Here is an 11,780-nt window from a genome sequence, read left to right as displayed (position 1 = left end):
CTGGCTCAACATTGCACAATTCCACAAAGTAGTAGAGTACGCACTGCACAAGACCCATCGTGGTGGAGGCTGTAGAAACTAGTATGTACAGCATGTAACTATATAAACCACACTGCTGGGATCCTGGCTTGTTCATTGGCTGTACAAGGGGACATGAAACCTGACACCACAAGGTAGGGGGTAAAGGTTAATAGCTCATTCCATTTCAAAAGTAGGGTTGCATCGTAAAATAGTTTGGGAACATCTTTGCAACTTCCTTTCTCAAAGTACTTTTCCTGTAGCTACCTCCTGGTTATTTCTGATCTCTGACATGTTTCTCACGATTTTCATGGAGTCCCCTTTAAAGTTTCACACAGCATCAGTCAAGTCAACAAAACAGACTTGTTTATATACTGTTGGTGGTGCATATATCCTCTGGGTATAATTATCCATATAATCTGCTACCTACAACTTTGTTACATGTAAGCAACATGAACCATCGCAACAACTATACATCGTACACAAACGCACAAATCCGGCAGCTTTTTCTCCATTTTTTACATATTTACATGCAGACTACGTTACCATGGCAACCAGACCACCATGGTCTGCCTCACAGTAATCTCAGTTTAGCATGAACCTTGACCCAGCAGTGACCCTTGACCCAGAAGTTTTTGCATGGATCTTATCAAAGGAAAATCTGTCTATGGTTGAGCAGGTGGGAAAATGGCTTTGTGGGAACCGACTACAGAGTTCACACTGACAGGACACCTGATGGCCTCACCTGGCAGGTACAGGTGAGTACAGCACACCTGGTGACCTCACCTGGCAGGTACAGGTGCCCTTCAGGTGAGGACAAAGGAATCTCCCAAATGTCTACCTTTTAGCGAATGACAAAAAAAAAACTTTGGCGACAGCTGCCCTCAGTCTGCCCCCACCTGCAGGAGCTCTGTGATTGGTTCCCTTCCGATGATGTCATGTGTGTAAGCAGCCAATAAGATTCAAGCATTTTCCAGCCTGAGTTGTGACTCAAACTACCGGTTGTCATGGCGCCCAAAGGAATTTGCTGTGAGATTACAACAGACAAGACTGCACATTGCGGATAATAAATACACAATCATGTTGGTCTACTAGCCTCTTATTGTACATAAATACATCGTTAGTGCTTAATTAGACCTGGTGCTGACGAGGCTTTACAAGCCTCCGTAGAGATTCCTCCGGAAATCTATAAAACAAACATCAACACGGAGAATAAATAAATCTGATGCTACCACTAACACTGACTATTGTAGTCAGATGACCATATTAGGTTATATTGACCATATTAGGTATAATATACAGGTGTGAAATGTACCAAGTAACCTAAGGGTGATTCAGCATGACCTTTGGCCCTATTGGCTGACCCTTGCCCTTTGCCCCTAGCTGGGGTTGGCCCTGCTGCGACCTGAGGAGGGTGAAAGGTCAGCTGGTCCCTTGTTCAGGAAGTATGTCAGCATCTCGCCCTTGCCCTTGACCTTAATGACCCCTCGGCACTCCAACTCGTAACCCTTGGCACTGAGAATCTTGTACACGTCTTGAGTAACCTGGAAGAAACAGCAACATTTTTTTTTGAGAGTCATAAAAGAAAGTGCCTACCTGTGAAACTGAAAGTGTGTACCTATAAAAGTGAAAGTGCACACCTGTGCAAGTTTGTTTATTTTTGTCAATGTCAATGTTTCATTTATTAAGGTTCTCGTGGGCATCTCCATTAGACTTTACAATATACTTGCAAAATCTATTTTTCCTGGAGTCCATTTAACTTAAGATTACAAAACAATCAAAAACATAAGTCAACATACAAGTATAACATGAAGTATTGAAAAATAAACTGAAGTGTCAAAATAAAAACCGTACCTGTATTCTGTTGGGGACTCCTGTGCTGTCCATGCGACTCGCCACATTGACCGTGTTCCCCCAAATGTCGTACTGCGGCTTCCTGGCGCCGATCACGCCAGCCACACAGACGCCCACGTTCAGACCTGCAACACAAACTCGTTAATGCCTCCGTCCAGGGGGTGTCGCCAAAAATAGAAACCCATTAATGCCTATTCCTGGGGGCGTCGCCAAAAACATGCAACCTATTCTGAGTTTGAAGTTGTTGAAGGAAACGGGTTAGACGGGTGGCGCTACGGGTTATCTGTTCCGTACCTACTCTGAGTTTGAAGCTGTTGAAGGAATTCTGTACCTATTCTGAGTTTGAAGTTGTTGAAGGAATCCTGTACCTATTCTGAGCTTGAAGTTGTTGAAGGAATTCCGTTAGACGGGTGGCGCTACAAGTTATCCGTTCCGTACCTATTCTGAGTTTGAAGTTGTTGAAGGAATTCTGTACCTATTCTGAGTTTGAAGCTGTTGAAGGAAACGGGTTAGACGGGTGGCGCTACAGGTTACCCATTCCGTACCTATTCTGAGTTTGAAGTTGTTGAAGGAATTCCGTACCTATTCTGAGTTTGAAGTTGTTGAAGGAGACGGGTTAGACGGGTGGCGCTACAGGTTACTCATTCTGTACCTATTCTGAGTTTGAAGTTGTTGAAGGAATTCCATACCTATTCTGAGTTTGAAGTTGTTGAAGGAAACGGGTTAGACGGGTGGCGCTACGGGTTATCTGTTCCGTACCTATTCTGAGTTTGAAGTTGTTGAAGGAATTCCGTACCTATTCTGAGTTTGAAGTTGTTGAAGGAAATGGGTTAGACGGGTGGCGCTACGGGTTATCCGTTCCGTACCTATTCTTAGTTTGAAGCTGTTGAAGGAATTCCGTACCTATTCTGAGTTTGAAGTTGTTGAAGGAATTCTGTTCCTATTCTGAGTTTGAAGTTGTTGAAGGAAACGGGTTAGACGGGTGGCGCTACAGGTTATCTGTTCCGTACCTATTCTGAGTTTGAAGTTGTTGAAGGAATTCCGTACCTATTCTGAGTTTGAAGTTGTTGAAGGAAATGGGTTAGACGGGTGGCGCTACGGGTTATCCGTTCCGTACCTATTCTTAGTTTGAAGCTGTTGAAGGAATTCCGTACCTATTCTGAGTTTGAAGTTGTTGAAGGAATCCTGTACCTATTCTGAGTTTGAAGTTGTTGAAGGAATTCCGTTAGACGGGTGGCGCTACAAGTTATCCGTTCCGTACCTATTCTGAGTTTGAAGTTGTTGAAGGAAACGGGTTAGACGGGTGGCGCTACGGGTTACCCATTCCGTACCTATTCTGAGTTTGAAGTTGTTGAAGGAATTCCGTGACTATTCTGAGTTTGAAGCTGTTGAAGGAAACAGGTTAGACGGGTGGCGCTACAGGTTACCTATTCTGAGTTTGAAGTTGTTGAAGGAAACGGGTTAGACGGGTGGCGCTACAGGTTACCTATTCTGAGTTTGAAGTTGTTGAAGGAAACGGGTTAGACGGGTGGCGCTACGGGTTACCTATTCTGAGTTTGAAGTTGTTGAAGGAAACGGGTTAGACGGGTGGCGCTACAGGTTACCTATTCTGAGTTTGAAGTTGTTGAAGGAAACGGGTTAGACGGGTGGCGCTACAGGTTACCTATTCTGAGTTTGAAGTTGTTGAAGGAAACGGGTTAGACGGGTGGCGCTACAGGTTACCTATTCTGAGTTTGAAGTTGTTGAAGGAAATGGGTTAGACGGGTGGCGCTACAGGTTACCCATTCCGTACCTATTCTGAGTTTGAAGTTGTTGAAGGAACCAGTTAGACGGTTGGCGCTACAGGTTACCTATTCTGAGTTTGAAGTTGTTGAAGGAAACGGGTTAGACGGGTGGCGCTACAGGTTACCTATTCTGAGTTTGAAGTTGTTGAAGGAAACGGGTTAGACGGGTGGCGCTACAGGTTACCTATTCTGAGTTTGAAGTTGTTGAAGGAAACAGGTAAGACGGGTGGCGCTACGGGTTACCTATTCTGAGTTTGAAGTTGTTGAAGGAAACAAGTTAGACGGGTGGCGCTACAGGGTACCTATTCTGAGTTTGAAGTTGTTGAAAGAAACAAGTTAGACGGGTGGCGCTACAGGTTACCTATTCTGAGTTTGAAGTTGTTGAAGGAAGAGGGTTAGACGGGTGGCGCTACAGGTTACCCATTCCGTACCTATTCTGAGTTTGAAGTTGTTGAAGGAATGCTCGTTGATGTACTGGATCTGGTCCATGAGGCGCATGGCGAAGTTGGAGAGCGCGAGAACGTGCGCCTTGCTGTCGAGGTCGCAGGTTTTCTCCGTCAGGCCGCTCGCCGCCATGTAGGTGCTGCCGATCGTCTTGATCTTCTCCAGACTGCTGAACTGCTCCTCTCCCAGGATCTGGAAAAGGAGAATAACGAATTAATGAATGAATGGAGACCTTTATTGTACATACATGCCACTGGGTTCAGTACAGGTCGTAACAAGAAATACATGAAATACTGTAAATGCAGAAACTTTCGCGGTGGCTTAATGTTCACTGTTTTTGTGGTGGCCACTTCACCGCAAACTTGAATCCACCGCGAATGTTTTTCCACGGCAGTAAGAGACTACAGTGCATGGTGCTACAGTGAACTAAAAACCACAGCGAAAAGTCTTTTTTCCCACTATCACAAAATTAAATCCCAGCAAACTTACATTTACAGTACATACAATGAATCTACAATACACAAGAATCTCATATTACTACGTGAATTTTTTTTTGCTTCTTTGTGATCTTGAAAATGTAAGAACAGATATGTTTTATATGAGTTAAAATAACAGGTGATCAGAGATGGAAAACTCCAATATCCCATTCTCCACCAAATGGGCAAAACCATTTCTGGGAGGTACATTTAAGGAATGTTTTCCTGACCTCATCGAAGTCCGCGATGATCTCGTTGAGCAGCCTGAGACACTCGACACCCTCGTTGGCAGACTTCACCCCCTTACCCATACTGCCCAGGTCAATCAGAAATAGCAGACTTCACCCCCTTACCCATACTGCCCAGGTCAATCAGAGATGGTAGACTTCACCCCCTTACCCATAATGCCCAGGGTAATCAGATATGGCAGACTTCACCCCCTTACCCATACTCACCTCATCGAAGTCTGCGATGATCTCGTTGAGCAGCCTGAGGCACTCGACACCCTCGTTGTTCCCCTCCAGCTCTTGGTAAAACTCGGAGAAGTTCGTGATGGAGGCGAAGAGGACGGACACGCACTCGCAGCTCTGGGAAGGGGAAGTAAGGTAACGCTAGTTTAGTAGAAGGACAGCTGAAGGGACGTGTCACGGGCGACACAAGTGCAACTAACTTGAAGAGACTTTATTCCAACATGGCTGAACTGCAGCCTTGTCAAAACAAGGCGGCAGGCGGCAATTTTAGCCGCCTACTTACATTTTTCCAGCCGGCTACATTGGGGTAGAATTTAAAAAAATAAAAGTTTAAGTCCAGTGCTCCCCGTTACAAAATCCCCCAGCAATTTGTTTTGATAAACCTCTGGCAGTTTTCTGATAGTTGGCCCCCGGTTAGGGGTCATAGCAGGGAACCTATGCCAAATTTTTTTGAAATTCAGGATTTTTTTGTCAATTCAAAGTTTAAAGATAACAATAAAAGTTACCTAAAATACACCCCCAAACCATATTTAGGGCTCTAAATTTAAAAATTTTCCCAGGGAGAGGCCCCCCAGGCCCCCCCTACGGGACGGGGGGACACCCCCCTCCCGTACCTACCCCCCACTCGCCACTACTCTAAAAGTTTCTGACAAGGCTGAACTGTAGGCGTCAGTAGTTGGACGCAACTATAGGACTGAACCAACTTAACATAGGGGTGTCGGTTTGTCCAAATACAACATAAACCAACATATGTGGATTAAAGTGATCTTAAACCAGTTTAGCTATGAAGAGCTGTAACAGTTCTTTCACTGGTCATGACAGAGAATACAGATGCTACGTACAGTATTTGTAGGTGCATTATACCAGGGGAATTCCCCTGGCTCTTTTCAACAAGCACAATGAACACTGACGGGACTTGACTGGTGGTATATTGTTTGTTTGTTGTTTGTTTGTTTACCTGATGGTAGAGCTCCTCGTTGCGGCGGTCCTGCTTCAGGAAGTGGTCCGCCACGTGCTCGGGGAGGATGTTGTTCAGCAGCTTCTTGTTGTACGTCCGCAAGTTGTCCATCTCCTCTTTCTCTTCTGTAGCCTGGAGGGAGGGGTGGAAACAGGGGGGGTTAGACGGGGGGCGCTACAGGTTATCCATCTCCTCTTTCTCTTCTGTAGCCTGGAAAGGTGGAAAACAGGGTTAGACGGGGGGCGCTATAGGTTACACATCTACTCTTTCTCCTCTGTAGCCTGGAGGGGGGGTGGGGTGGGGTGGTGGAAAATGGGGGGGGGGGGGGTTAGACGGGGGACGCTACAGGTTATCCATCTCCTCTTTCTCTTCTTTAGCCTAGAGAGGGGGAGAAAACAGGCTTAGACAGGGGGATACATAGAGCACTGGGAGGACATTGCAAATGACAGATCCAGCTGGAGATGCACAATATCCTGAGGGGCTAAAATCAGAGGAACTCGGACTGATGCACAGCGCATTAGAGTGGTGGATCGTGAGAACCCTACAACAGACCTGAGCTTACAGATCTGCCTTATGTGGCAGGGACTGTCATTCTCGTATAAGACTATTTAGCCATAGCCGAAGCTGTAGGTCTAATATAAATTAGGATTTTACCATGGTTTAATGCTGACCAAAGGGGGAGGGGGGGAGGGCTCCAGTGCGATGCCCCTACTTGTTTGTTTGTTTGTTTACAGATTAGTCACGTACCTGTAGTTTCCAGAGGAAGTCGAGCCGTGCAGAGGACTCCTGTGTGATACCCCTATATTAATGTTTGTGTGTTTGTTTGTTTGTTTACCTGTAGTTTCCAGAGGAAGTCGAGCCGTGCGGTGGACTCCACCTGCTGCGCGTGTAGAACCAGCGCGATGAGGAACACCACAATCACCACCGGGGTCACGACCTTCAGACCAACTGTCAAGGGCGCCTCGTTACTGTTCATGGAACAAAAAAGGTCAGAGGTCATGACATGGCTTCCCCAAAACTCGGGAGTAAACAAGCAAGCAACACCAAACTTCAAAGAACAACTGTTACGTGTGCCCCCTACTGACCCGTGGTGACCCTGCACCATTAGTAACTCTAGCGCCCCCTTCTGACCCATAGTGAGCCTGCAGCAGCAGTAAACCCTAACTAGCGCCCCCTACTGACCTGTGGTGAGCCTGCAGCTGCAGTAAACCCTAACTAGCGCCCCCTACTGACCTGTGGTGAGCCTGCAGCTGCAGTAAACCCTAACTAGCGCCCCCTACTGACCTGTGGTGAGCCTGCAGCTGCAGTAAACCCTAACTAGCGCCCCCTACTGACCCGTGATGAGCCTGCAACAGCAGTAAACCCTAACTAGCGCCCCCTACTGACCTATGGTGAGCCTGCAGCAGCTAACTAGCGCCCCCTACTGACCCGTGGTGAGCCTGCAACAGCAGTAAACCCTAACTAGCGCCCCCTACTGACCCGTGATGAGCCTGCAGCAGCTAACTAGCGCCCCCTACTGACCCGTGGTGAGCCTGCAACAGCAGTTAACCCTAAATAGCACCCCCTACTGACCCATGGTGGGCCTGCAGGTGCTAACTAGCGCCCCCTAATGACCCATGGTGCGCCTGCAGTAGCTAACAAGCGCCCCCTACCTACCCGTGGTGCGCCTGCAGCAGCAGGTCGTGGTTGTCGAACAGGTTGACCGCGAGAACCTCGACCAGCGTGATGTAGACGGCCGCCATCAGCGTCAGGATGGCGAGCTTCGCGATCGAGGAGATCTGAAGGAACACCGCGCAGCTGAGCATGCCCAGGAGCACGCTGAACGTGAAGTACTGAAACAAACAAACAAACAAACAAACATCAGTGAGCATGCCCAGAAGCACGCTGAACGTGAAGTACTGAAACAAACAACAAACATCAGTGAGCATGCCCAGAAGCACGCTGAACGTGAAGTACTGAAACAAACAAACAAACATCAGTGAGCATGCCCAGAAGCACGCTGAACGTGAAGTACTGAAACAAACAACAAACATCAGTGAGCATGCCCAGAAGCACGCTGAACGTAAAGTACTGAAACAAACAAACAAACATCAGTGAGCATGCCCAGAAGCACGCTGAACGTGAAGTACTGAAACAAACAAACAAACATCAGTGAGCATGCCCAGAAGCACGCTGAACGTGAAGTACTGAAACAAACAAACAAACAAACATCAGTGAGCATGCCCAGAAGCACGCTGAAGGTGAAGTACTGAAACAAACAAACAAACAAACATCAGTGAGCATGCCTAGATACAGGGGCACTGAATTTTTACTACAAGATGCACAAAAAATGTAAGGATTCTGATAAACATGACATTGTGGATAAAAGGTAACTTCCTAAAAAAAAAGCTCACTTTTCCTGACTCAGAAATGTAGAAAAACCAATGAGAGAACCTGCTGACCTCAGGGAAGTGGCACTCCTGCTGGCCGACGTTGCAGAAGTTGCTGGAGTAGTTGCGGTGGAACTCCTCCTGCCCAAGGTCGAGCCCCTCCCCGCGGAGCAGAGAGATGTTCATCTCAGCAGCCGACAGGTTCAGCTTCTGCGCAACGCACTCCTGCACGTCCTCAAGGTCACAGGAGAACTGCAGGGGCAAGGTCAAAAGGTTACAGAACTGTAGGCAAGGGGTCAAGGTCAAAAGGTTACAGAACTGTAGGGGAGGGGTCAAGGTCAAAATGTTACAGAACTGCAGGGGAGGGTCAAGGTCAAAAGGTTACAGAATTGCAGGGGAGGGTCAAGGTCAAAAGGTTACAGAATTGCAGGGGAGGTCAAGGTCAAAAGGTTACAGAACTGTAGGGAAGGGGTCAAGGTCAAAAGGTTACAGAACTGAGGGGAGGGGTCAAGGTCAAAAGGTTACAGAACTGCAGGGGAGGGGCAAGGTCAAAAGGTTACAGAATTGGAGGGGGCAGGGTCAAAATGTTTAAGAACTACAGGGGGCAAGGTCAGATACGATGCCACAGAATTGCAGGGGGGGGGCAAGGTCAAAAGATTACAGAACTGCATGGGGGGAGATGGGGCAAGGGCAAAGGCAATGTCATGAACAAGCATGTTTCACACACCAGGTCAAAAACAAACCCAGACAACCTTATTCCTGCAAGGAACTTCTTTGTGCATGAATATGTAGCTTTAAAGATAACCTCTGTGGTGATTCTACAGTAAACTCTACAGTGATTAATGAGAGAAGTCTGTGGTTGGGTGAGTGAGCCAGTTCTGAAATGCACAACAATACACCATGACCTACACCCGGGTCAATGCTGCACCTCAAGAGGGTGTGGATGGGGTTTTATTGGGTTTTGAAACTATCATAGCAAATAGGCCTCAGGTGCAGATTCCCCACAACCCAGCCACACCACCCTATTCTATAGCCTTCAATCTTGCCTTTCCCATGACTGCTGGGCACTGGGGTGTTGGTTACTATGGTGATGCCTGGCAACCACTGGTTACCATGGTAACAGCTCAGAAGTATGTGGTTGCCATGGTGACATCTCCTGAACGTCAACAGCCTACAGATGTTTGGAGGTTGCATCACTAAGGACCTAAATAGTTATGGTTTTCTATAAAAAATGCTTCAGCCATACGTTTACAATATCAACGAAGGTTAGACATCCAGGTAATAAGATATTCCAAACAGCAGTTACTCAATCAACTTTCCAAAATCAGATGCAGTTTTAGAGCAGAAAGAAGAGCAGAAAGCTGTTACCATGGTGACGAAGGCCACAGCCCAGATGATGAGGACCGTCAGAATGCCTAGCAGGTTACTCTTCATGCGGCTCTCCCCGATCACGGAGGACAGTCTCACCAGGCAACGGGGCAGCAACTGGGAAAAAGGAAGGAAGGAAAGAAAGAGAAAGGAAGAAAGGAAAGCTTTAGCAACATTTGTGGATAAGGATCGATATTTGGGAACCTTGTAAAACAGTTGCCAAGGCAACAGCATTATTCAAAGCCAACTAGCACAAGCAGTTATCTCCAACAGTTCCCTGTTACCACAAGCCAGGTACTTGCTGTACAGATTTGCTCATGTCTGACTCACCTGACAAGCCGGCAGCCAGAAACAGCAGTGACAGCGGTATAAGATAACACAGCACTAGTGCTGTTTCTTACTGTACTGAAACAGGAACAGCACCAGTACAGCAGTACCACAAGTGTGCTGTTCCCAGTTGTTTAGCTGCCTGTTCTGTACTGTACCAGTTTAGTTAGCTGTTTACATGTGACTCACACTCTCACTGACAGCCAGGAATAGCAGGGACAGCAAGACAGCAATACTGTGCTGTGATGTACCTTGCTGTACAGTTAAAGTTACTACTGTCCTCTACTGCTACCAGTTTAGTCAGCTGTTCCTATGTGACTCACCCTGATGCTCTCGCTGACAGCCAGGAACAGCAGGGACAGCACAAGGACAAACCCGCCCAGGAACACGGTCAGCATCAGGAATGAGCTGTCAGGGCAACAGCAAAAACTGGTCAGACTTGTTGTAATACAATTTTGAGAAACAATATTAATAGGACAGCACACTTGTGATGATTAAAACAGATTGTACTGAAACACTGAAATTTGTTTCCCCACTTACAGAAGGTACAATGTTTACTTCTGGTTCAGTTCTTAGCCAAGGTAATACTAATGCAGGGTAGGGGTGTCCATTGATACATTGAAATTTGTTCAACAATTGCAGAAAACCATTGACCCCCATTATCTTAAGTTGAATGGCACAGTCCACATTATGTACTGGCTCTGCAGGGCGATGCCACGACAAAGCAGGGGTTTACTTAAAATTTGTTCAACCATTGCAGAAGATCTATCACCCCCGACTCTTAAACTTGATCGTACAGTCCATGTTGAACACTGGTTCATTAGGGTGATGCCACTGCAAATAAAGGGTACACCTAAAATTTTTTCTGACAATTGCAAATTAATAATCACCCCCATTATATCAAACCTAATGGAACAGTCCATGTTTAGTACTGGTGCATTTGGGAGATCCCACAGCAGAACAGGGGTGTACTCACTGCGGGATGATGATGAGTTGTGTGAAGCAGATGAAGAGGAACATGGTGAAGGCGCAGCCCATGTACGACTTGAACATGTGGTCACGAACCATCATGTACTGTAAACAACAACAACATCAGTAAACAACTTTCACTATCATGAACAACTTGAACATGTGGTCACGAACCATCATGTACTGTAAACAACAACAATAAACAACAACAATAATAAACAACAATAAACAACTTTCACTATCATGTATGACTTGAACATGTGGTCACGAACCATCATGTACTGTAAACAACAACAACAACAGTAAACAACTTTCACTATCATGTACGACTTGAACATGTGGTCACGAACCATCATGTACTGTAAACAATAAACAATAAACAACAACAATAAACAACTTTCACTATCATGTACGACTTGAACATGTGGTCACGAACCATCATGTACTGTAAACAACAACAATAAACAACTTTCACTATCATGTACGTCTTGAACCATCATGTACTGTAAACAGCAACAACAACAACAACAACAGTAAACAACTTTCACTATCATGTACGACTTGAACATGTGGTCACGAACCATCATGTACTGTAAACAACAACAACAACAACAACAATAAACAACTTTCACTATCATGTACGACTTGAACATGTGGTCACGAACCATCATGTACTGTAAACAACAACAATAAACAACTTTCACTATCATGTACGTCTTGAACCATCATGTATTGTAAACAGC

The 11,780-nt window shown here is 46.1% G+C and overlaps 1 protein-coding gene across 1 annotated transcript in view; it reads right to left on the bottom strand.

Moving 5' to 3' along the window:
* Positions 1-539: 539 nt before the first annotated feature.
* The window catches only part of LOC118425098 (adenylate cyclase type 5-like), a 55,217-nt gene continuing 43,976 nt past the window's right edge, over positions 540-11,780 (bottom strand). Inside the window, exons 13-24 of the mRNA XM_035833917.1 lie at positions 11,619-11,627; positions 11,045-11,142; positions 10,392-10,476; positions 9,742-9,858; positions 8,446-8,625; positions 7,661-7,836; positions 6,840-6,972; positions 6,005-6,136; positions 5,032-5,163; positions 4,088-4,292; positions 1,873-1,997; positions 540-1,562 (exon numbers count right to left, since the gene is read on the bottom strand). Of these exons, the coding sequence (XP_035689810.1) occupies positions 1,398-1,562; positions 1,873-1,997; positions 4,088-4,292; positions 5,032-5,163; positions 6,005-6,136; positions 6,840-6,972; positions 7,661-7,836; positions 8,446-8,625; positions 9,742-9,858; positions 10,392-10,476; positions 11,045-11,142; positions 11,619-11,627 (1,557 nt within the window). The 3' untranslated portion in view covers positions 540-1,397. The remainder of the gene's footprint in view (positions 1,563-1,872; positions 1,998-4,087; positions 4,293-5,031; positions 5,164-6,004; positions 6,137-6,839; positions 6,973-7,660; positions 7,837-8,445; positions 8,626-9,741; positions 9,859-10,391; positions 10,477-11,044; positions 11,143-11,618; positions 11,628-11,780) is intronic.

Source organism: Branchiostoma floridae, chromosome 10 (assembly GCF_000003815.2).
Source record: "Branchiostoma floridae strain S238N-H82 chromosome 10, Bfl_VNyyK, whole genome shotgun sequence".
Classification (NCBI taxonomy): domain Eukaryota; kingdom Metazoa; phylum Chordata; class Leptocardii; order Amphioxiformes; family Branchiostomatidae; genus Branchiostoma; species Branchiostoma floridae.
The sequence above is the reverse complement of the archived record's forward strand: the minus strand, read 5'-3'. Positions and strand labels throughout refer to the sequence as shown.